Genomic DNA, 25,076 nt, shown 5'->3' on the forward strand with positions numbered 1-25,076 from the left:
CACTTCTCTGAGGCTGTAAAATGGGCATACCTGTACTTGGGAGCCCCAGGCAGGACAGGGACCGCGTCCGAGCTAATCAACCGGCGTCTCTCCCAGCGCTCAGAACGGGGTTGAACAAGGAGTAAGGGCTTAACAAATACCAGTCCGCCGTCTGGACTGGGCCGGAGGCCCGCATCCCACCCTGTCCCCCCGGGGCGGAAGGAAAGGGCGGACACGAAGGATTTGTGGCTTTATTTTTTTCTGTTGGAGATTCACCTTGTAACACGCATGCAGTTCAAGAACAGTAACGGGCCCGAAGGCGTTACCTGGGCCCGAGGCGGGCACCCGTCAGGGAGGGAAGGGGACGGGCGCCCGCCTAAGACTGAACTCTGGGTGGAGAAGGGGGCTTTGGGAGGACGGCACGCCCCCGTTTCCAGAATTAATCCCAACAGCCTCCCTGCTCCCGCTGGGCCCGGCCTCGCCAACGCCTCCCCGCACTTCCCTCGCCCGTCGAAGCCACCTGCCCCGTCCGTCCCAGCCGGGTCCGGCGGTCGCCCTGACTGCCCACGGCCGGGACAGAAGGAGAAGGCGCGGGACCGGAGGCGCCGTGGTGGGGGTGAGGGCAAGCCGCGGGCACGGGGCAAGCTGCGTCAAGCCGCCGAAGGGCTTGTGCCAACCTCAACCCCGTGTGCCCCAGCTGGAGAGGGCTGCCCTCCACCTCGCCCCGCGGGTGGGCCGAAGAGGTGGGCGCCAAGTCGAACACCTCCGTATCATTCAAGAACCAAACTAAAGAAACAACAGCAACAACGACAGCAACAACGACGACGAAAAAACCTGGATAACCAAGATTAATAGCTTTTAAATACTTGAATTCCAAGAAGGACCAAAAACGGAAAGGTTTGAAAACGGCACGAAACGGGGAGAGGGAGAACGTTAAAAAAAAAAAGTAACCAAACCAAGCCACAACCCGAAACATCTGTCACGTTCACCCGGCGGCCGAGGCCACACGACAAATACTGTCTAGGAACACTGAGCGGGTAAAAGCCCGCGGGGGCCGCGCCGGCTTGTAAACAAGATGCCAAGGAGACGCTTCTGTTCACCACGGCGGACACCTGGGCAGGACGTCTTTTAAAGGGTAAAATCGCATTTACATCTGTACACGCGGTATGGCAACGTGAGCGGAGACACGGCGGGGGGGAGGTTTCCAATTTTTCTAGGGTCGCGATGGTTTTTCTGCACCTGATTCGCCGAAGGGAGGTCGGAGGGGTTGAGGGGCAACGTGAGCGGAGACACGGGGGAGAGGTTTCCAATTTTTCTAGGGTCGAGATCGTTTTTCTGCACCTGATTCAGCGAAGGGAGGTCGGAGGGGTTGAGGGGAACGCGTTGGGCCCGGGGTCTCTCCCGAGTCGGGTCCCGGAGGGTGGCCGGGGTGGGCTGCCCTTCCCAATCCCGTAGCCTCCTAGGCCCCAGAGGAGAGGGGGTGGCACCCCAACTGCCATCCCTTCGGGCCGCCTCCCGCCAAAGACTCGCCCAAAGCCTTTCCCCAGTTGGCCCGAGGGAGCCAGGCTCTGTTGGGGGGCGCAGCCGGTGGGCACCGTCTCTATATGTTGCCAACTTGTCCTTCCCAAGCGCTTAGTCCAGCGCTCTGCACACAGTAAGCGCTCAATAAATACGACTGAATGAATGAAGGGGTTGGGGGTGGAGGAAAGCGACCCCGGGGGCTCCTCCCCGGCCCGGCGCGAGGCGGCCGGAATTGGGATGGAGACCCTGGGGAAGGGGGGGATCTGGTCCACCATGATCGAGCGGGAATGGGGGTGGGGGGCTGGGCTCTGCGGAGGACGGGACGAACCCCAGACGCGGCGGGGGGATCGATTTGGGAAGGTTTGAGGTTCGGACGTGGGGTCGGGGGGGGACCGCCGTTTGGGGGGCTTCCCCGGCCTCCCCGCCTGCAGCTCCAGGCGGGGAGGGGGCGGAGGCCCGGGTCTGCGGCGAGCTTGGGGCTACCGGGAGGAACGGGGGGCTGGGGGCGGGCCCGAAGCACGGAGGTCGGCGCTCCCAGGACCACCACGCTCGCTTCCTCTCGCCGCGGCCCGGTGGGCTGAGCGGAGGGGCCGGAGCTAAAAACAAAAGGCCTTCCAAAGCCCCCGGCCCCCAGAGTAGCAGTGACCCAGGGGCCGGGGGCCCGGCCGGCCAACGGTGCTCCTATGACGAAGTTTTCTGTTGGGTCACGAGGGATGCCCACGCACGCGCCCACGCACGCACACACACACACGATACACGCGCACACACATGCTGCTACAGTGTCTGTTTCAGTGTCGCAGGCTGCATTCCCCGCTGGCGGGTCCGCCCGGCCGCCCCCCACCCCGGCCCCCTCCCCTCCGGCCTCACGGCTGAAGGAGGCGGCGGCGGCGGCGATTATGTCAGGATGTTGGACATGAACTCGTTGAAGCGCTTGGAGTACTGCTCGGGGTTCACCGTGGAGATCTCCGCCCCGGCCTGCAAAACAGCGGACGGCGGAGGGGCCGCTGGTCGGGTTGGGGCCCGAGCCCCCCTAAACTCGGGTCTCCAGAAGCCCGGGCGGAGGCGCGGAGGGACGGGGACGGGGCCGGGATCAGTCGAGGCCTTGGGGCCTGAGTCCACGGGGACCGGCCCGGGCACAAAAACAAAACCATTACGAGCCTCGGGGGCCCAGGAGTCCCGGAGCGGCCTCCCGGGGGACGGGGTCGGAGGCCCGGAGACACCGAAAGCGACGACGGGGCCCGGGGGCCGAGAGGGAGCGGGGCGCGGGCGCCTCGGGGTCCGCGGCGGGACTCACTCCGTGTTTCACCGTTTTGGCAGCGTGGGCGGCCTTCTTCTTGGCGTCGTACGGCGTGAGGATGTCGATGATGGCCATGAAGTAGACTTCCTTCTTGGGGGCGTCTGGACGGCGGGCGGAGGGACAGCCGGGTCACCCCAGGGGGGCCGGAGAGCCCTCCCCCCGCCCCCGGCCCGCTCCGGGCGGGACCATCCCCCCCCACCCCGACCCCGGCGGGAGCCCCCACGCACTGTCGTGGCTCTTCATGGCGTAGACGTCCACGGCCGGGTCGAACTCGCCGGGCCCGAAGAAGCGGGGGAAGTTGAGGAGGTTCCCGGGGCTGTCGGGGGGCGTCCCGTAGGAGCAGAGCAGGGCGCCCGCGCCGCCGTCGTTCTCGCACTCCTCCTCCTCCGCCGCCCGCTCCTCCACCTCCATCTCCTCCTGCTCCGCCCGGTCCACGTCGTGGATGCCCACCAGCAGGCTGTAGTCCATGATCTTCAGCTGGGCCAGGAACTGCACGGGGGCGGAGGGGGTTGGGGGGAACCTCCCGAAGGGGTCGGGGGCGGGGGGGACCGCCCGGAAGGGCCCGGGAATTTCCGCTCCACGGGAGAGGACCGGGCAACCGTCCTAGACCGTCCGCTCCTTGCGGGCAGGGAACGCGTCTACCCTCCCTCTTCTACTGGACTCTCCCAAACGCTTAGTAATAATAACGACGGCGTTTATTAAGCGCTTACTAAGTGCAAAGCACTGTTCTAAGCGCTGGGGAGGTTACAACTTCTAGACCGTCTCTATATGTGGCCGACTTGGACTTCCCAAGCGCTTAGTACAGTGCTCTGCACACAGCGCTCAATAAGTACGGTTGAGTGAATGAATGAACTTCTAGACCATGAGCCTGCTGTTGGGTAGGGACCATCTCTATATGTGGCCAACTTGGACTTCCCAAGCGCTTAGTACAGTGCTCTGCACACAGTAAGCGCTCAATAAGTACGGTTGAATGAATGAATGAATGAACTTCTAGACCGTGAGCCCGCTGTTGGGTAGGGACTGTCTCTATATGTGGCCAACTTGGACTTCCCAAGCGCTTAGTACAGTGCTCTGCACACAGTAAGCACTCAATAAATACGGTTGAATGAATGAATGAACTTCTAGACTGTGAGCCCGCTGTTGGGTAGGGACCGTCTCTATCTGTTGCCGACTTGGACTTCCCAAGTGCTTAGTACAGTGCTGTGCACACAGTAAGCGCTCAATAAATACGATTGAATGAATGAAGGTGATCAGGTTGTCCCACTCGGGGCTCCCAGTCTTCATCCCCATTTTCCAGATGAGGTCACTGAGGCCCAGAGAAGTGAAGTGACTTGCCCAAAGTCACACAGCTGATAATTGAGCCCACTGTTGGGTAGGGACTGTCTCTTTACGTTGCCAACTTGTACTTCCCAAGCACTTAGTCCAGTGCTCTGCACACAGTAAGCGCTCAATAAATACGATTGATGATAATTGGCGGAGCCGGGGTTCGAACCCATGACCTCTGCCTCCAAAGCCCGGCCTCTTTCCACTGAGCCACGCTCTGCGCATAGTAAGCGCTTAATAAATACGACTGAATGAATGGGTGAACTGATTGTACCGTGGCTCAGTGGAAAGAGCCCGGGCTTTGGAGTCAGAGGTCATGGGTTCGAACCCCGACTCCACCACCTGTCTGCTGTGTGATCTTGGGCAAGTCACTTCACTTCTCCGTGCCTCAGTTCCCTCATCTGTAAAATGGGGATTAAGACTGTGGGCCCCCCGTGGGACAACCTGATCACCCCGTATCCTCCCCAGCGCTTAGAACAGTGCTTTGCACATAGTAAGCACTTAATGAAAAAAAAACTTCCCACCTTGTACTTCCCAAGCGCTTAGTACAGTGCTCTGCACACAGTAAGTGCTCAATAAATATGATTGATTGATTGATTGAGTGGGCCAGGGCCAGGAGGTGACAAAGGATGCTCCTCCCTCACCCCAATCCTGGACCCCAGAGGTCACATCGGGGGGACGGGGGGTCGGGGGGGACTTTGTGGGCGGGAAAACCAGGGAATCCGGCTGGGGGCGGGGGGGGGAGGGCACCCGGGGCCCCTTCCCCTAATCCCGGCGCATTATTACCTCCACATCCCGTTTCAGCTTCTCCAGGAAATTCTTTTTACTGTCCTCCCCGACGTGTAACTTCTGTCCTTCGTTCAGGAAGTCGTTGTCCTTGAATGTGGGCAACTCTTTGGCCTGGAGGGCACAGGTCGGGAGACTCAATCAATCAATCAATCGTATTTATTGAGCGCTTACTGTGTGCAGAGCACTGCACTAAGCGCTTGGGAAGTCCAAGTTGGCAACATCTAGAGACGGTCCCTACCCAACGGTGGGCTCACAGTCGAAAAGGGGGGGACGGAGAACAAAACCAAACATACTAACAAAATAAATAGGATATGTACAAGTAAAATAATGGGGGTTTATTTTAATCATCATCATCATCAATCGTATTTACTGAGCGCTTACTGTGTGCAGAGCACTGCACTAAGCGCTTGGGAAGTCCAAGTTGGCAACATATAGAGACGGTCCCTACCCAACAGTGGGCTCACAGTCTAAAAGGGGAAGACGGACAACAAAACCAAACGTACTAACAAAACAGAACAGATAGGTACAAGTAAAATAATGGGGTTTTATTTTAATAAAAGAATGGGGTTCTTCTTGTCCCAGGGCCTTTCCCTTCCTGGTGAACCAGGGAAACCCCCCCAGCTCTGGGGGCGGGGAGGGTGGGGAGGAGGCCCCTACAATAATAATAATAATAATGATGGCATTTATTAAGCGCTAACTATGTGCAGAGCACTGTTTGAAGCGCTGGGGAGGTTACAAGGTGATCAGGTTGTCCCACGGGGGTGGTCAGTCTTAATCCCCATTTTACAGAGGAGGGAACTGAGGCACGGAGAAATGAAGTGACTTGCCTGAAGTCACACGGCTGACAATGGGCAGAGCTGGGATTTGAACCCATGATAATAATAATAATAATGATGGCATTTGTTAAGCGCTTACTATGTGCAGGGCACTGTTCGAAGCGCTGGGGAGGTTACAAGGTGATGAGGTTGTCCCACAGGGGTGGTCAGTCTTAATCCCCATTTTACAGAGGAGGGAACTGAGGCACGGAGAAGTGAAGTGACTTGCCCAAAGTCACACGGCTGACAATGGGCGGAGCCGGGATTTGAACCCATGACCCCTGACTCCAAAGCCCGGGCTCTTTCCACTGAGCCATGAAGAGGAGAGTCCCACCCCAAGCCATGGTCCCGGAACAGGGGGCAGAAAAGGGCCAGGGGGTGGGAGCCGGGTTTTAGGGGAGAAGATCTGAGGGGGCAGGAATGTGGGGGGGCCTTTACAGTCCCCCTTCGCTGCCCCCGGGACCCCCATGGGGCAGGCTCCTCACCCCCAACCCCACCCCGGCCTACCTTCTCCTTGTCGCTGGCTTCCCTGGAGACGGTTGAACCCTAGGTGGACAGGACAATCAATCAATCAATCGTATTTACTGAGCGCTTACTGTGTGCGGAGCACTGTACTAAGCGCTTGGGAAGTCCAAGTTGGCAACACATAGAGACGGTCCCTACCCCACAGTGGGCTCACAGTCGAGAAGAGTCGCAGGGGAGCTAGAGCTGGGAGTGCCCAGTGGGAAACGGCCCCCAGTCGCAGCGTGCCACAATCCCGGACTTCCCCGCGCTCGCCCAAGAACCTCAGGTCCGCCCTGATACTTCTCCCTCGAACTCGGCATCCCGGAAGCGACTTCCTGCTTTAGGGGACACCTCCCCCCACTGAAGGCCTGTCCTGGCTGGCCCATCCACGCCGGAGGAGGGGTCTCGGGGCAGAGGGGGACTGGCCAACGATGGACGGAGGGAGCCCGGCCCGGTGGACTGAGAGGAGTCGGGAGCCCCGGTGCCTGATCCCTGCTCGGCCCCCGGCCAGCTGGGTGACCTCGAGTAAGGTTACGATTCCCATTCCACGGGTGAGGAAACTGAGGCCGAAGCGAGGTCGCTGATAAGCAATTCTTCGGGAGCAGGGGCCAGATCCCCCGCTTTTCGCCGTCTCTCCCACCACCCACTCCTTGCTCACGTCCTCCCGGCTGCCCAGAACTCCCGTCCCCTTCACAGCCAGAGGATAGCCTACTCTCCCCGACTTCTAAGCCCTTCTGAAATTCCACCTCCCCCAGGGGCCCTTCCCTGATTAATTTCGGATCTCCCCACCTTCAATTCCCCCCGATCAATCAATCAATCGTATTTACTGAGTGCTTACTGTGTGCAGAGCACTGTACTAAGCGCTTGGGAAGTACAAGTTGGCAACATATAGAGACAGTCCCTACCCAACAGCGGGCTCACAGTCTAAAAGGGGGAGATGGAGAACGAAACCAAACATACTAACAAAAGAAAAAGAATAGATATGTACAAGTAAAATAAATAGAGTAATAAATATGTACAAACATATCTGGGTTCTGGGTTCTAACCCTGACTCCACCACCTGCCACTTCGGCCCCCTTCGCCGCCCGACTCCCACCCCAGACCATTTACACCCCTATCTTGACCCTCTTGGAATTTCTCTTCCAGGTCTGTCTCTTCCACTAGACTGTAGGCTTCTGGAGGGCGGGGATCACGTCTCCTAGGCACAACGGATTCTCCCAGCATAAGTGGTTTTGGCATAACGGATTGATACGACGATAATAGCGATAAAGGTATTTGTTAAGCGTTTCCTACGGGCCAATCACTCTTCTAAGCGCCGGGGTAGACAGGAGGTAATCAGGCGTCCCCCTGGGGAGCTCACAGTCCTAATCAGGGTGAAGTGACGAGTTGGAAGTTTACAAAGGCAAACCTGGAGAGAGTTTTGGGAGCCTGACTGGGGCGGCGTCCCAAACAGTCCGGAAGTGCCGGGTGAAAGCAGCGCCAAGGACGGGGAAACTGGAAACCAATAAGGCCCTCCCTGCGGCCCCCGAGTTCAGGCCCAGAGCCTCACCTTGAGGTCGTACTTCCGATGGACGGTCAACCGGTGGCTGAAGACGTTCCTGGTGACCACCATGTAGGTCTCGACGCCGTCCACCGTCAGGCGGTACATGCCCAGAAACTGGGGCAGGAGGGTGTTCCCGTGGCACTCCACGATGAACTGGCGGCCCGGCGGGGCAGAGGGGGGTGAGGTCGGGGGGCGAGGAACGGGCTCCCGGCTCTGGGACGTCCCCCAAGTCCCGGCTGCCACCCCGAGCGTGAGGTCGGACACCCCGGGGTCCGGGGGACACCGGGCGGCCGGAGCGCAGGGGACCGGCTCCCTTTCCCCAGGCCTCGGAGGTCACCCCCGGGGTGGGAGGCACGGGACCCAGCACGGCGGCGGGGCGCGGAGCGTTTCGTACCTGGTGGTATTTCTTGAGGATGTTGTGCATCTCGGCCACGTCCTCGCTGGACACGGCCTTGACGACGAAGCGCCGGTCGTAGGTGGTGAGGAAGCGGGCCCCGCAGCGGCCCTGGCTGTCGCTGTTCACGGGCGCGCTGCGGGTCACCGAGTTCTGCGGGGTCGGAGAGGAGCGGTACGGGGCGGGGAGGGGACGGGTCGTGAGGGGGGCCGGACGCCGGGCCCGCCGGCCACGGGGGCCACTGCCGCGCGGCCCCTATCGCGGGTGGGCGGCCGTGGCCCCCGGAAGGCCCTCCCTCGGACACACGCTAGAGTCCGTGGCTTCCCTCCGCCCCTCTCCCACCCCAGAGTCCAGAATGAGGTGGGGTGACCGGGGAAAAGGGGCTTTCCATCCCTGCTCAGGACCCATGTCGGGGGGGGATTTCTGGGAGTCTCAGAGAACGCCCCCAACCTCCCACCCCACCTCCTCCAAGACACCTTCCCAGACTGAGCCCCCTCTTCCCTCTCCTCCTCCCCACCCCCCCGCCCTACCTCCTTCCCCTCCCCACAGCACCTCTACATATGCTTGTACAGATTTATCACTCTTCCTTGTCCATATTTACTATTCTATTTATTTTGTTAACGATCATCATCAATCATCTTTATTGAGCGCTTACTGTGTGCAGAGCACTGTACTAAGCGCTTGGGAAGTACAAATTGGCAACATACAGAGACAGTCCCTGCCCAACAGTGGGCTCACAGTCTAAAATGATCAATGAATCAATCAATCGATCGTATTTATTGAGCGCTTACTATGTGCAGAGCACTGTACTAAGCGCTTGGGAAGTACAAATTGGCAACACATAGAGACAGTCCCTACCCAACAGTGGGCTCACAGTCTAAAAGATGTGCATTTAGCTTGAATTCTATCTGTTCTGACGACTTGACGCCTGTCTCCACGTCTGGTTTCGTCGTCCGCCTCCCCCTTCTAGATCGTGAGCCCGCTGGTGGGTAGGGACCGTCTCTAGATGTTGCCGACTTGGACTTCCCAAGCGCTTAGTCCGGTGCTCTGCACCCAGTAAGCGCTCAATAAATGCGATTGAAGGGACCGTCTCCGTGCGGTCATCCGGACGCAGAAGATGGTCACGGGCGGGGTGGCTGACGGGGGCCTGTGGAAGCCCATGCCCGCTTCCAGCGGGTGGGACTGGTGGTGGGACCCTCCCTGCCCTGCTCCCGCAGCCCGCTCCCACCCACCCCTGGCCGGCGGACCGGTGGGCCGGCAGCCACCTCCCTCCGGCGCCTGATTTCGGCCCCTCCCTGCTTGGGAGTCGGGGAAACTGACCCCAGGCCTACCCCGTGGGCATCATCATCATCATCAATCGTATTTATTGAGCGCTTCCTATGTGCAGAGCACTGTACTAAGCCCTTGGGAAGTACAAATCGGCAACATATAGAGACAGTCCCTACCCAACAGTGGGCTCACAGTCTAAAAGGGGAAGACAGAGACCAAACATACTAACAGAATAAAATAAATAGAATAGATATGTACAAATAAATTAAATAAATACAGTAAAAAAAATATGTACAAACATATATACATATATACAGGTGCTGTGGGGAAGGGAGGGAGGTAAGATGGGGGGATGGAGAGGGGGACGAGGGGGAGAGGAAGGAAGGGGCTCAGTCTGGGAAGGCCTCCTGGAGGAGGTGAGCTCTCAGCAGAGCCAAAGGGCAAAGGCCAAGCCCTGGACTCCGCTCCCAGGGGCCTGCTCAGGCCCGGCAGCCGGGGCCCACCAGAAAAGACGATGCCCGGGGAGGCCCTGCCAGTCGTCTAAGACCGTGAGCCCGCTGTTGGGTAGGGACCGTCTCTATACGTTGCCAACTTGGACTTCCCCAGCGCTCAGCACACAGTCAGCGCTCAATAAATACGACTGAAGGAACGAATGACTGAGCCCGCCCTGCCCTGCCCGACGCGCTCCCCGGGAGCCGGGCCCAGCCTCGAAAAAGCGGGAAGGGAAGACGCCGCCCCGGCTGGGCTCCGGAGCTCCTGCCGCCCGGGGTGGCTCTGGTGGGTAGGAAGTTCCCGGGGATTTCCGGGCATCCTGCCCGCCCCCGACTGTCTTCACGGCCCCCCATCCCCAGTTGGAGGAAACTGGATCTGGGGGCCGGCGCCACACGCGAACAATAGTAATGGTGGCATTTGTTAAGAGCCCACTATGTGTCAGGCCCTGTGCTAGGGGTAGATACACGGTAATCGGGTTGGACACGGTCTTAATCCCCATTTTCCGGATGAGGTAACTGAGGCACAGAGACTAATAACAACGATGGTGGCATTTGTGAAGCGCTTACTACGTGCCGAGCACTGTTCGAAGCGCTGGGGGAGATACAAGGTGATCAAGCTGTCCCCCGTGGAGCTCACAATCTTAATGAGGTAACGGAAGCTCAGAGAAGTGAAGTGACTTGCCCTACGTCACACGGCTGACAAGTGGCGGAGCCGGGATTAGAACCCACGACCTCCGACTCCCAAGCCCAGGCTCTTTCCACTGAGCCGCGCCGACTCGCCCGAGGTCACACGGCGGATAAGCGGCGGAGCCGGGATTAGAACCCAGAACCGCCAAGCCGCGCCGTTTAGCGGGAGGGGTGGCGTCCTGGGGGCTCGCCGGTGGCCCGGGGCCCTTCATCATCATCAATTGTATTTATTGAGCGCTTACTGTGCGCAGAGCACTGTACTAAGCGCTTCGTTCCGAGACAAACTCCAGAGGAGTTTGAGCGGGGGCCTGGGCACGATGCGGAGGGGCTCTCAGCGACCCCTCCTCAACGCCTGAGCTCGGGGGGAAGGCCGGCTCAGCCTGCCCCGCGCCCACGTGGGCCGGAAGCGCTGCTCCTCACCTGGTAATCCTGGTCGTCGATCCCGAAGCGCTCCCGCAGGTTGCGGAAAACCATGGGGCAGTACTCCTTGAACTTGAACCGGCTGGGGAGGTTCTCCCTGCGGACAGGCAGGGGATGGGCGGACGGGCGTCCCGCCCCGCTCCTCCCTCCCGGGCCGGGTCCCCGACCCCCAGAAGAGCCGGCCTCAGTCCCGGACGCCGGGGCCGGGTCGGGGGGGCGGGTCCCTCCTCGTCGGCCCCCCGACCCCCAGGAGGGACCACGAGGGAGGAGGTCCGGGACACCCGCTCGTCCGTCCTCCCCCGGCTCCGAATCCGAGGCGCAGGGAGATCCCGGGCCCCGTGGTCCCCCCTGGACTTACGTCCCTGCTGCGGGGGAGCTGGGTCCGTGGCCAGCTGGCGGGAGGGCGGCCGGGTCACAATCCTGACCCGGGGCCGGCCCAGGGGCCTCCTGGCTCTTCGGGGTCAAAGGAGCTGCTGGAGTTCTCGGCATCAAATCTGGGCCTTCCCCCCCGCCCCGCGTCCTCCACCCCCTCCCCGGCGGGGAACCCCAGGCGGGGAGGCGGCCGGGGGGCGGTGGGGGGCCGCGTCGGGGGACACTCACTTGTTGAAGAGGTGGTTGTCCACCTTGATCTTGCTGTAGGCCTTGAAGTCGTCGGGCATCAGCATGACGGGAACCGGGACGTTGCTCAGCTCGTTGATCTGGAGGGATGGACGGCGGGAGGTCAGGGCGGGGGACGGACGGGAGGACGGACGGAGGGAAGAGGAGGGTGGAGGGCGGAGGCTCTGGGCCTCAGCGGGCCCCCCCCCCCCCCACCATTCATTCATTCATATTTATCGAGCGCTTACTGTGTGCAGAGCACTGTACTAGTGGGAAGTCCAAGTCGGCAACACATAGAGACGGTCCCTACCCAACAGCGGGCTCACATCATCATCATCATCATCATCATCAATCGTATTTATTGAGCGCTTACCGTGTGCAGAGCACTGGACTAAGCGCTTGGGAAGTCCAAGTCGGCAACATCTAGAGACGGGCCCTACCCAACAGCGGGCTCACAGTCTAGAGGGGGGAGACCAGGTTGTCCCACAGGGGGCTCACACTCTTCACCCCCATTTTAAAGATGAGGGAACCGAGGCCCACCGTCATCATCATCAATCGTATTTATTGAGCGCTTACTGTGTGCAGAGCACTGGACTAAGCGCTTGGGAAGTACAAACTGGCAACACATAGAGACAGCCCCTACCCACCAGTGGGCTCACAGTCTAAAAGGGGGAGACGGAGAACAAAACCAAACATACCAACAAAATAAAATAGAGTAGATATGCACAAGTAAAATAATAATAATAATAATAATAATAATCACATTTATTCAGTGCATACTATGTGCAGAGCACTGTTCTAAGCACTGGGGGGATACAAGGTGATCAAGTTGTCCCACGTGGGGCTCACAGTCTTTATCCCCATTTTACAGATGAGGTAACTGAGGCCCAGAGAAGTTAAGTGACTTGCCCAAGGTCACACAGCAGACATGTGGCGGAGTCGGGATTCGAACCCATGACCTCTGACTCCAAAGCCCGTGCTCTTTCCACTGAGCTACGCTGCTTCTAAAATAAAGTAAAGTAAAATAAGTAAAATAAATAAATAGAGTAATAAATATGTACAAACATATATACATATATACAGGTGCTGTGGGGAAGGGAAGGAGGTAAGGCGGAGGGGATGCAGAGGGGGACGGGGGGGAGAGGAAGGAAGGGGCTCAGTCTGGGAAGGCCTCCTGGAGGAGGTGAGCTCTCAGTAGGGCCTTGAAGTGACTCGCCCCAAGTCACCCAGCTGACAAGCGGCGGAGCCGGGATTTGAACCCACAACCTCGGACTCCAAAGCCCGGGCTCTTTCCCCACCGATTCTCTATTATTAATTGTTAAGCGCCTACTACATGCCAAGCACTGTTGGAAGCGCTGCCGGACACGGGGAGGGCGTTGCGGGCGGGAGAGACGAGACGGGGGCCCGGCGACGAGGTGGGCGTTGAGGGAGCCCAGCGGGCCGGGCCGGGTGACGAGGGGCCGGGCACAACGGCTTTGACTTATTTTATTTTGTTAATAGGTTTTGTTGTGTGTCTCCCCCTTCTAGACTATGAGCCCACTGTTGGGTAGGGACCACATGTACGTCCCAAGCGCTTAGTACAGTGCTCTGCACACAGTAAGCGCTCAATAAATACGATTGATTGATTGATTGACCGTCTCTATAGGCTGCCAACTTGTACTTCCCAAGCGCTTAGTCCAGTGCTCTGCACCCAGTAAGCGCTCAATAAATACGATTGAATGAATTGAATGAATGAATGAGACGACAGACAACAAAACATATTAACAAAATTAAATAAATAGAATAAATATGTACAAGTAAAATAATTAGAGTAATAAATATGTACAAACGTATATACAGGTGCTGTGGGGAGGGGAAGGTTATGCTCAGCTCTACCCAGCGTGAAGCAGCAGCGTGGCTCAGCGGAAAGAGCCCGGGCTTGGGAGTCAGGGGTCATGGGTTCTAATCCCGGTTCCGCCCCTTGTCAGCTGTGTGACTTTGGGCAAGTCACTTCACTTCTCTGGGCCTCAGTTCCCTCATCTGGAAAACGGGGGTGAAGACTGTGACTTGACTTCTCTGGGCCTCAGTTCCCTCATCTGGAAAACGGGGATGAAGACCGTGAGCCCCACGTGGGACAACCTGATTACCATGTGTCTCTCCCAGCGCTTCCAACAGCGCTTGGCACATAGTAAGCGCTTAACAAATACCATCATCATCATCACAGTAAGCGCTTAACAAATGCCATCATCATTATCATTATCATTATTATTATTATTACCTCAGGATTGGCCCTTAAAGCGGAGATGGCGAGTGACCGCCTGGAACGATAACTAGCTCCAGACTGTCCCTTCCGTGCGCGATCAGCATGGCCTAGGCTGGGCTTGGGAGTCAGAATCAATCAATCAATCAATCAATCGTATTTATTGAGCGCTTACTGTGTGCAGAGCACTGTACTAAGCGCTTGGGAAGTACAAGTTGGCAACATATAGAGACAGTCCCTACCCACCAGTGGGCTCACAGTCTAAAAGGGGGAGACGGAGAACCAAACCAAACATACTAACAAAATAAAATAAATAGAATAGATAGGTACAAGTAAAATAAATAAATAAATAGAGTAATAAATATGTACAAACATATCTGGGTTCTGGGTTCTAACGCTGACTCCACCACCTGTCTGCTGTGTGACCTGGGGCCAGTCACTCCACTTCTCTGGGCCTCAGGGACCTCATCATCATCATCATCATCATCATCGATCGTATTTATTGAGCGCTTACTGTGTGCAGAGCACTGTACTAAGCGCTTGGGAAGTACAAATTGGCAACATACAGAGACAGTCCCTACCCAACAGTGGGCTCACAGTCTAAAAGGGGGAGACAAAACCAAACATACTAACCAAATAAAATAGAATAGATATGTACAAGTAAAATAAATAAATAAAAAGAGTAATAAATATGTACAAACATATATACAGGTGCTGTGGGGAAGGGAAGGAGGTAAGGTGGGGGGGATGGAGAGGGGCACGAGGGGGAGAGGAAGGAAGGGGCTCAGTGTGGGAAGGCCTCCTGGAGGAGGTGAGCTCTCAGTAGGGCCTTGAAGGGAGGAAGAGAGCGAGCTTGGCGGGTGGGCAGAGGGATTGGGGGCATTCCGGGCCCGGGGGAGGACGGGGGCCGGGGGTCGACGGCGGGACAGGCGAGAACGAGGCCTAACGGTGAGGAGATTAGCGGTGGCAGAGGAGCGGAGGGTGCGGGCTGGGCTGGACAAGGAGAGAAGGGAGGGGAGGTAGGAGGGGGCGAGGGGATGGACAGCCTTGAAGCCCAGGGTGAGGAGTTTCTGCCTGATGCGCAGATTGATTGGTAGCCACTGGAGATTTTTGAGGAGGGGAGTAACATGCCCAGAGCGTTTCTGGACAAAGACAATCCGGGCAGCGGCATGAAGTATGGATTGAAGTGGGGAGAGACACGAGGATGGGAGATCAGAGAGAAGGCCGATGCAGTAGTCCAGACGGGATAGGGGGAGAGCTTGAACGAGCAGGGTAGCGGTCTGGATGGAGAGGAGAGGGCGGAGCTTGGCAATGTAAGATGTTCATCTTATGTTATCTCATGTTCAATCGTATTTATTGAGCGCTTACTGTGTGCGGAGCTCTGTACTAAGCGCTTGGGAAGTACAAGTTGGCAACTCATAGAGACCAACAGTTGCCAGCTTGTACTTCCCAAGCGCTTAGTACAGTGCTCCGCACACAGTAAGCGCTCAATAAATACGAATGAATGAATGAATCTGGAAAACGGGGATTAGGACGGTGAGCCCCGTGGGGGACGTCCAACCCCTTCTAGACTGTGAGCCCACTGTTGGGTAGGGACCATCTCTATATGTTGCCAACTTGGACTTCCCAAGCGCTTAGTACAGTGCTCCGCACACAGTAAGCGCTCATTGAATGAATGAATGAATGATCACCTGGAACAGTGCCTGGCACAGACTAAGCGCTTGACAAATACCGTCGTTATTCTTATTATTACTGTTATTATCCCTTGGGCAAGACTGTCGAGCCCCCCGTGGGACAACCTGATCACCTTGTAACCTCCCCAGCGCTTAGAACTGTGCTTTGAACATAGTAAGCGCTTAATAAATGCCATCATTATTATTATATAATTATTACGCTTGACACATAGCAAGTGCTTACCAAATACCATTATTCACTGTAATCATTATTAATAACAGCCAATAATGGGACTCGCTGCAGAAGCAGCATGGCTCAGTGGAAAGAGCCCGGGCTTTGGAGTCAGAGGCCACGGGTTCAAATTCTGGCCCTGCCAATTGTCATCTGCGTGACTTCGGGCAAGTCACTTCACTTCTCTGTGCCTCAATTCCCTCATCTGGAAAATGGGGATTAAGACCGTGAGCCCCCCCCCGCCCGGGGGACAACCTGATCACCTTGTAACCTCCCCAGCGCTTAGAGCAGTGCTTTGCAGATAGTAAGCGCTTAATAAATGCCATCATTACTATTATTAATCAATCAATCTTATTTATTGAGCGCTTACTGTGTGCAGAGCACTGGACTAAGCGCTTGGGAAGTACAAGTCGGCAACACATAGAGACAGTCCCTACCCAACAGCGGGCTCACAGTCTAGAAGGGGGAGACAGGGAACAAAACCAAACATACTAACAAAATAAATAGATAAGTGCTTACTATGTGCCAAACACTATGCTACGCGCTGAAATAGACACGGTGTGTGCATATCGGACACAGTCCGCGCCCGCCATGGGGCTCGGTGGCTAAGAAGGAGAGGGCAGATGGGCGCTAAGCAGGTCGGGCCCAGTCCCTGGTCCATCTGGGGCTTACGGATGAAGAAACGGGCACAGAGAAGTGAAGTTATCGCCCCAAGTCACACAGCATCCAAGTAAGTGCCAGAGGTGGGATCGGAACCCAGGTCCTCTGACTCCCGAGCCCGGGCTCCTTCAACTGGGCCCCGCCGCTTCTCCTTGAAGAGCCGGCGGACGGATGGAGCGGGAAGAGGCGCGGAAAAGCAGTGTTGCCCGGCGGTCAGAGGTCAGGGGTTCTAATCCTGCCTCCGCCACGTGTCTGCTGGGTGACCCTGGGCCAGTCACTTCCCCGCGCTTCGGTTCCCTCATCTGGAAAATCGAGACCGTGAGCCCCACGCGGGACAGGGACCGCGTCCAACCCGATTCGCTGGTATTCATTCATTCAGTCGGTCGTATTTATTGAGCGCTTACTGTGTGCACAGCACTGGCCTGAGCGCTTGGGACGTATATATATGTATATATGTTTGTACATATTTATTACTCTATTTATTTATTTATTTGTACATATCTATTCTATTTATTTTATTTTGTTAGTAGGTTTGGTTTTGTTCTCTGTCTCCCCCTTTCAGACTGTGAGCCCACTGGTGGGTAGGGACCGTCTCTCTATGTTGCCAATTTCTACTTCCCAAGCGCTTAGTACAGTGCTCCGCACATAGTAAGAGCTCAATAAATACAATTGATGATGATGATGGTGATGACGTACGATAATAATAATAATGATGGCGTTTGTTGAGCGCTTGCTAGGTGCAAAGCACTGTTCTAAGCGCTGAGCACTGCTCTAAGCGCTGAAGTCCAAGTCGGCAACATCTAGAGCCGGTCCCTACCCAACAATCAATCAATCAATCAATCGTATTTATTGAGCGCTTACTGTGTGCAGAGCACTGTACTAAGCACTTGGTAAGTCCAAGTTGGCAACATAGACAGAGGGTCCCTACCCAACAGCGGGCTCATCATCATCATCATCATCAATCGTATTTATTGAGCGCTTACTGTGTACAGGGCACTGTACTAAGTGCTTGGGAAGTACAAGTTGGCAACATATAGAGACGGTCCCTACCCAACAGCGGGCTCACAGCCTAGAAGGGGGAGACAGACAACAAAACAAAACATATTAACAAACTAGAATAAATATGCATCAATAAATAGAGTAATAAATGCGTACAAACATTTATCCATATATACAGGTGCTGTGGGGAGGGGAAGGAGGTAAGGCGGGGGGGAGGGGGAGGGGGCTCAGTCTGGGAAGGCTGGTATCCACCCCAGTGCTTAGTACAGTGCCTGGCACACAGTAAGCGCTTAACAAGTAGCACGGTTATGATTATTAGCCCGCTCCGGCCCCCATCGGATCCAATCCCCTCCAAATGGCAGCTCCTCCCGCGGGCCCACCAGACGGGGCCCCACGCCCTGGAGGTCCCCCAGAGACCCCCATCCTCGCCCCACTCCGCGCCCGTCCCTTTCCGTGCCCGTTCCCGGTGCTGTGGACGTGAAGCCGCCGCCTCCCGTGCCCGCTGACCCGGGAGCATCCCAAGAATTCCCGCGCCCTTCCCTGAACCTTGGAGTTTCCCATGCCTTGTTGGAAGGACAGGGACAGGTCAGCGGGGGGACGTCACCCCCACTGCACTGTACGCACTGCACTGTACGCATAAGTGGCATACACCACTTATGGTCCATATCTATCATTTATTGATTTGTATAAATCATCATCATCATCAATCGTATTTACTGAGCGCTTACTATGTGCAGAGCACTGTACTAAGCGCTTGGGAAGTACAAGTTGGCAACATATAGAGACAGTCCCTACCCAACAGTGGGCTCACAGTCTAAAAGGGGGAGACAGAGAACAAAACCAAACATACTAACAAAATAAAATAAATAGAATAGATATGTCCAAGTAAAATAGAGTAATAAATGTCTCTCTCTCCCCGCCTCTAGCTATACGCTCACTGCGGGCAGGGGATGTGTCTGTATATTGTTACACTCTACTCTGCCCGAGCGCTCAGTACAGCGCTCTGCACACGGTAAGCGCTCAATAAATAATAATAATAATAATAATAATGATGGGATTTATTAAGCGCTTACTATGTGCAAAGCACTGTTCTAAGCGCTGGGGAGGTTACAAGGTGATCAGGTTGTCCCACGGGGGGCTCACAGTCTTAATCCCCATTCTACGGATGAGGTAACTGAGGCTCAGAGAAGTTAAGTGGCTTGCCCAAGGTCACACAGCAGACGTGTGGCGGAGCTGGATTTTGAACCCATGACCTCTGACTCCAAAGCCCGGGCTCTTTCCACTGAGCCACGTTGCTTCCCTATAAATATAAAGTCATATAAATATGACTGGATGAACAAATGGGAGCCCGGGAAACCCCCAGGGGCTTAACGGGACCTGTATATATGTTTGTATGTATTTATTACTCTATGTATTTATTTATTTTATTCGCACATATTTATTCTATTTATTTTATTTATATGTTTTGTTTTGTTCTCTGTCTCCCCCTTCTAGACTGTGAGCCCACTGTTGGGTAGGGACTGTCTCTAGATGTTGCCAACTTGTGCTTCCCAAGCACTTAGTACAGTGCTCTGCACACAGTAACTGCTCAATAAATAATAACATATATAATATAATGGCATTTGTTAAACGCTTACTATGTGCAAAGCACTGTTCTAAGCGCTGGGGAGGTTACAAGGTGATCAGGTTGTCCCACGGGGGGCTCACAGTCTTCATCCCCATTTTACAGATGAGGGAACTGAGTCCCAGAGAAGTGAAGTGACTTGCCCAAAGTCACCCAGCTGACAACTGGCAGAGCCAGGGTTTGAACCCACGACCTCTGACTCCAAAGCCCGGGCTCTTTCCATTGAGCCACGCTGAATGAATGAATGAATGCAGGGAACATTCCCCAGTCACAACCAGTGGCACCATTCATTCCTTCATTCAATCGTATTTATTGAGCGCTTACTGTGGGCAGAGCACTGTACTAAGCGCTTGGGAAGGACAAGTTGGCAACATAGAGAGACGGTCCCTACCCAACAACGGGCTCACAGTCTCAGTCAGTCATTCATTCATTCAATCGTATTGATTCATTCGTTCAACCGTATTGATTGAGCGCTTACTGTGTGCAGAGCACTGGACTAAGCGCTTGGGAAGGACAAGTTGGCAACATCTAGAGACGGTCCCTACCCAACAGCGGGCTCACAGTCTCAGTCAGTCATTCATTCATTCAATCGTATTGATTCATTCATTCAACCGTATTGATTGAGCGCTTACTGTGTGTAGAGCACTGGACTAAGCGCTTGGGTAGGACAAGTTGGCAACATATAGAGACGGTCCCTACCCAACAATGGGCTCACAGTCTCAGTCATTCATTCATTGAGCGCTTACTGTGTGCAGAGCACTGTACTAAGCGCTTGGGAAGTCCAAGTTGGCAACATAGAGAGACGGTCCCTACCCAACAGTGGGCTCACAGTCGAAAAGGGGGAGACGGACAACAAAACAAAACATACTAACAAAATAAAATAAATAGAATAGATATGTACAAGTAAAATAGAGTAATAAATATGTACAAGCATATATACATATATACAGTGCTGTGGTGAAGGGAAGGAGGTAAGAGGGGGGAATGGACGGGGGGGAGAGGAAGGAGGGGGCTCAGTCTGGGAAGGCCTCCTGGAGGAGGTGAGCCTTGACTTAAGCGTTTAGTCCAGTGCTCTGCACACAGGAAGCGCTCAATAAATACGATCGAATGAATGGATCTTGGGGTCGGTAGACTCCGCTGGGAAAGAGGCCGCGATCCGGGGCTCCTGTGCCCTTCCTGGTGACCCCGGCCTCCTCTGAGGGCAGGGCCCCCACGGCCGGCAAGGGGCATCCGCAGTGGGCATGTCGGAGGCCCCGTGGGGGTGAACGCACCCCTCGGTTCCCTCCCAAACAGCCCCCCCGCCGGGAGATCTCAAAGCACCGTTCCCGGATCTCCCCACTTAAAAGCTGGGGAAATTCAGGGGAACCAGACGGGACCCCCGCGCCAACCTTAGCGGCCTGGGCCTCCCCTGAGCCCCGGGAAGCCGCGTGGCTCAGTGGAAAGAGCCCGGGCTTGGGAGTCAGAGGTCATGGGTTCTAATCCCACCTCCGCCACTCGTCTGCTGTGTGGCCTCGGGCTAGCCACTTCACTTCTCTGTGCTTCTGTGACCTCCTCCGTAAATTCCCTCATCTGTGAAATGGTGATTAAGACTGTGAGCCCCACGAGGGACAACCCGATCCCCTTGTAAACTCCCCAGCGCTTAGAACAGTGCTTTGCACATAGTAAGCGCTTAATAAATGCCATCATTATTATTAAAACAGGGGTGAAGACTGTGAGCCCCACGTGGGGCAACGTGATTACCTTGTATCCCCCCCCAGTGCTTAGAACAGTGCTTGGCACATAGTAAGCGCTTAACAAAAACCATTATTATACGGGAAGCGGCGTGGCTCAGTGGAAAGAGCCCGGGCTTGGGAGTCAGAGGTCATGGGTTCTAATCCCGGCTCCGCCACTTGTCGGCTGGGTGACTTTGGGCAAGTCACTTCACTTCTCTGGGCCTCAGTTCCCTCATTTGTAAAATGGGGATTAAGATGGTGAGCCCCACACGGGACAACCTGATCACCTTGCATCCCTCCAGTGCTTGGCACATAGTAAGCGCTTAACAAATACCACTATTATTATTATTATTATTATTATTATTATTCCCTCCTCCCCCCGGGCAGTCCTCCCTCCAGATGGCATCTCCTCCCGGCCAGACCCGCCGGGCAGCTGGCATCCCGGCCCACTAACGCACAGCGGCAAAACCGTCCCGGCCACCCGGTGCCCATCTGTCCGCCACACCAGCACGGTGCCATCTTCCCGGGGACCCACGGTTCGTCTGGCCGACGAACGAGAACGACTTCCTCGCCCCGGCTCCTCAGGAGACCTAGGGGTACGGGGGTGGGGAGGAGGGGGCACCCAGTTGCCCGGCGCCCATCCGCCGAGCCCCCGTTTCCCCTCCCCGCCACTCTGTACCCCTTATGCAACTCTGACACTCAGCCCAGCCCCGTGGCACTTGTGTATACACCCTCAGAGTCGACCATTTCCCCCGGCTGGCATCGATTTGACCGTCTGTCTCCTCTTGGGAACCGGAAGCTCCTTGTGGGCAGAGAGAGTGTCTACCAACTGTATTGTGTTGTGCTCTCCCGAGTGTTCAGCACAACGCTTTGCGCACAATAAGTGCTGGGTGACTAGGACTGATTGATCGATGAGGCGGCCCGGGCCAGCTGAGCGGCGGGTACCTGGTTTCCCCGGGGCCTGGGCACCCTCTCTTGTGGGGGGAAGGAAGGGGGCAGAAAGGGTGAGAAGAAGGCTGAAAGGAAGAAAAGAGGGCAGAAGAAAGGGTGGGAAAAGGGCAGAGGGGGCGGAAAGAGGGCAGAGGGGTGGGAGGAGGGCAGAGGGGCAGGAGGAGGGCAGAAAAGGAGGGAGAAGGAAGGAACTTAAAGGAGAGGGTGGAGGGCAGAGGGGGAGGGAAGAGGGCAGAAGGGAAGGAGGGGCAGAAGGAGGTCAAAAGAGGAGGAAGGAGGGCAGAGGAGCGGGCAGAGGGGTGGGTGGAGGGCAGAGGAGGCGGGAAGAGGGCAGAAGAGGCAAGAGAAGGGCAGAGGAGTGGGCGGAGGGCAGGAGAAAGGATGGGAAGAGGGTAGAGGAGTGGTCAAAGGGCAGAAGGGGTGGGAACGGGGCGGAGGGGGTGGGAAGAGGGCAGGAGGTGGCTGAGAGTTTTAGGATGTGGTGCCAAGCTGCCAGTGGGGCCTGACCAGCTCCTTCCCAAGCCCACGGGGGCCCACACCAGGTGGGCAGGGCCAGGCCTCGCCCCCTTTCTGGGTAAAGAGGCAGGGGAGGTTCAGGGAGGGAGGAGGAGGAGGACTGGGGCTCTGGGGGTCGGTCAGTCTGTCTGTCTGTGTGTGTCGGGGGGTCCCTGGCCTTACTCGCTGCTCCCTGCCCGCCCGAGGCGGGCAGCGTTAGGGGTCAGATGGGTGGTCCCCTCCGAGATTGGCACTGCCCCCCGCCCCAGGCCCTGCCTCCTCCATCCCCCAGCCTCCTTGGACAAAGCCCCCGACCCAGCCAGCTGCCCGGGGGGAGGGTGCCGGGGGGGGGGGGGACACGGACGGGACCCCCGGGGGCTGGGCCCGGTGGGCGGGCGGGCGGGCGGGGGGCTCCGGACCCCCCGGGGAGGGGCCGGCACCGAGAGAAAGAGAACAGAGCAGGGGCTGGGCACCGGGGGCAGAAACAGAGGAGGGGGCGGGCAGGTACAGGCGGGCTAAAAGGAGGAAGGGGGGGGGAAACAGAGGAAGGGGCGTGCAGGGGGGGGAAACAGAGGAAGGGGCGTGTAGAAGGGAGGAAGAAGAGGAGAGGACGTGCAGGTGCAGAAGGGGGGGAACAGAGGAGGGGGCGTGCAGGCGGGGGAAACATGATGGGGGAACAGAGGAGGGGACCTGCAGATGGGGGGGAACAGAGGCGGGGGCGTGCGGGTGGGGGGAGAAATAGGGGAAGGGGCGGGCAGAGGGAGTGAAACAGAGGAGGGGGCGTGGAGACGGAAGGAAACAAGAGGGGACGTGCAGAGGGGGGAGAAATGGAGGAAGGGGCGTGCGGGGGGGGGGGAGAAATAGAGGAGGGGACGTGCAGATGGGGGAAATAGAGGAGGGGGTGTGCAGAGGAAGGGAAATGCAGAAAGGGGCGTGCAGAGGAGGGAGAAACGGAGGAGGAGATGTGCAGATGGGGGAGAAATAGAGAAGGGGGTGTGGAGACGGGGGAAATACAGGAGGGGACGTGGACAGGGGGGAGAAATAGGGGAAGAGGGCGTGCAGGGGGGGAGAAATAGAGGAAGGGGCGTGCAGGGGGGGAGAAATAGAGGAGGGGGCGTGCAGGGGGGAGAGGTAGAGGAAGGGGGCGTGTAGGGGGGGAGAGGTAGAGGAAGGGGCGTGCGGGGGGGGGAGAAACAGAGGAGGGGGCGTGCGGGGGGGGGGGCCAGCTGATGGGGGTGTGGTGGTGGGGGGGTCTGCCTGCCTGCCTGCCTGCCTGCCTGCCTGGGGGGGTGTGTGTGTGTCGGGTGTGTGTCGGGTGTGTGTCGGGGTGTGGGGTGTGGGGTGTGGGGTGTGGGGGCGCGCGTGCGTACCGTGTGGTTGGCGCCCCACATGAGGACGCTGAGCAGCGGCTCGCTGGCCCGAAACAGCTTGACTTTCTGGCAGACGAAGTGCTTCTTCTTCGTCTTCGTCTTGCTGGCGCTCAGCGGGGCGGGAACGGACGGAACGGCGGACGGAGGAGCGGGCGGAGCGGAGGGACCGGCCGGACCGGCGGGAGCGGGAGCAGGACCGGGAGCGGCGGGAGCAGGACCGGGAGCGGCGGGAGCAGGACCGGGAGCGGGCGGCGGGGACACCGATCCCGATCCCGATCCCGATCCCACCGTGCAGTTGGACGACATGCCCGCCGACACACAAACACGCACGCACACACACACACACGCACACAGACAGCCCCGCCGACAGCCAGCCCGCCCCGATATCAGCCCCCCCCCCGCCCTCAGCCCCACATGGTCCCGCCCGGACCGTTATCTCTCCCCCCCCCCTCCGAGGGCCCCGTGGTACGGTCCGCCCGCCCTCCCTCCCTCCCCCGGACGGGTGGTACCGCCCCGCCCCCCCCCCCCGCGGGGGCCGCCCCTTGGTACGGTCCGCCCCCCCCCCCCCCCGCGGGGGCCTCCCCTTGGTACGGTCCTCCCCCCCCCCCCCCCCCCCCCCCACCGCGGGACAACCTGATCACCTTGTAACCTCCCCAGCGCTTAAAACGGTGCTTTGCCTGTAGTAAGCGCTTAATTAATGCTATTATTATTATTATTATTACTATTATTATTATGGGTTCAAATCCTGGCTCCGGTAATTACCAGCTGTGTGACTTTGGGCGAGTCACTCCTCCGGGCCTCAGTTCCCTCAGCTGTCAAATGGGGATGAAGACTGGGAGCCCCACGTGGGACAACCTGATCACCTTGTATCTATTTATGTTATTTTGTTAGTATGTTTGGTTTTGTTCTCTGTCTCCCCCTGTTAGACTGTGAGCCCACTGTTGGGTAGGGACCGTCTCTATATGTTGCCAACTTGGACTTCCCAAGCGCTTAGTACAGTGCTCTGCACATAGTAAGCGCTCAATAAATACGATTGATGATGATGATGATGATGCACACAGTAAACGCTTAATAAATGCCATCATTATTATTATTATTATAAATTATTAGAGAAGCAGCGTGGCTCAGAGGAAAGAGCACAGGCCCCTTGGTACGGTCCGCCCCGCCCAGCGCTCCCATTCAGTCATTCATTCAATCATATTTATTAATAATAATGACAATAATAATGATGGCATTTATTAAGCGCTTCCTATGTGCAAAGCATTGTTCTAAGCGCTGGGGAGGTTACAAGGTGATCAGGCTGTCCCACAGCGGGGCTCTCAGTCTTCATCCCCATTTTACAGATGAGGGAACTGAGGCACATTCATTCATTCATTCATTCATTCATTCATTCACTCATCCAATCGTATTGATTGAGTGCTTACTGTGTGCAGAGCACTGTACTAAATGCTTGGGAAGTACAAGTCGGCAACATCTAGAGACGGTCCCTACC

At 56.9% G+C, this 25,076-nt stretch overlaps 1 protein-coding gene across 3 annotated transcripts; it reads right to left on the minus strand.

The window, feature by feature from the left end:
* Window positions 1-226: 226 nt before the first annotated feature.
* PIP4K2B (phosphatidylinositol-5-phosphate 4-kinase type 2 beta) lies at window positions 227-23,756 on the minus strand. Of its 3 annotated transcripts, none has more exons than XM_038754462.1 (10): window positions 23,585-23,756; window positions 11,633-11,730; window positions 11,033-11,129; window positions 8,166-8,318; window positions 7,778-7,924; window positions 6,232-6,270; window positions 4,907-5,020; window positions 3,025-3,286; window positions 2,795-2,898; window positions 227-2,475 (listed from the first exon to the last, which is right to left on the minus strand). In XM_038754462.1, exons 1-10 carry the CDS (start codon window positions 23,603-23,605, stop codon window positions 2,395-2,397), a joined length of 1,116 nt encoding a protein of 371 aa, XP_038610390.1. In that variant the 5' UTR covers window positions 23,606-23,756; the 3' UTR covers window positions 227-2,394. The 3 variants fall into 3 exon arrangements, with proteins under 3 accessions (XP_038610390.1, XP_038610388.1, XP_038610389.1); XM_038754460.1 differs by lacking the exon at window positions 23,585-23,756 and adding an exon at window positions 11,391-11,505 and having other exon boundaries at window positions 11,633-11,710; XM_038754461.1 differs by lacking the exon at window positions 23,585-23,756 and adding an exon at window positions 11,391-11,502 and having other exon boundaries at window positions 11,633-11,702.
* Window positions 23,757-25,076: the final 1,320 nt, after the last annotated feature.

This window comes from Tachyglossus aculeatus, chromosome 11 (assembly GCF_015852505.1).
Source record: "Tachyglossus aculeatus isolate mTacAcu1 chromosome 11, mTacAcu1.pri, whole genome shotgun sequence".
In the NCBI taxonomy this organism is placed as follows: domain Eukaryota; kingdom Metazoa; phylum Chordata; class Mammalia; order Monotremata; family Tachyglossidae; genus Tachyglossus; species Tachyglossus aculeatus.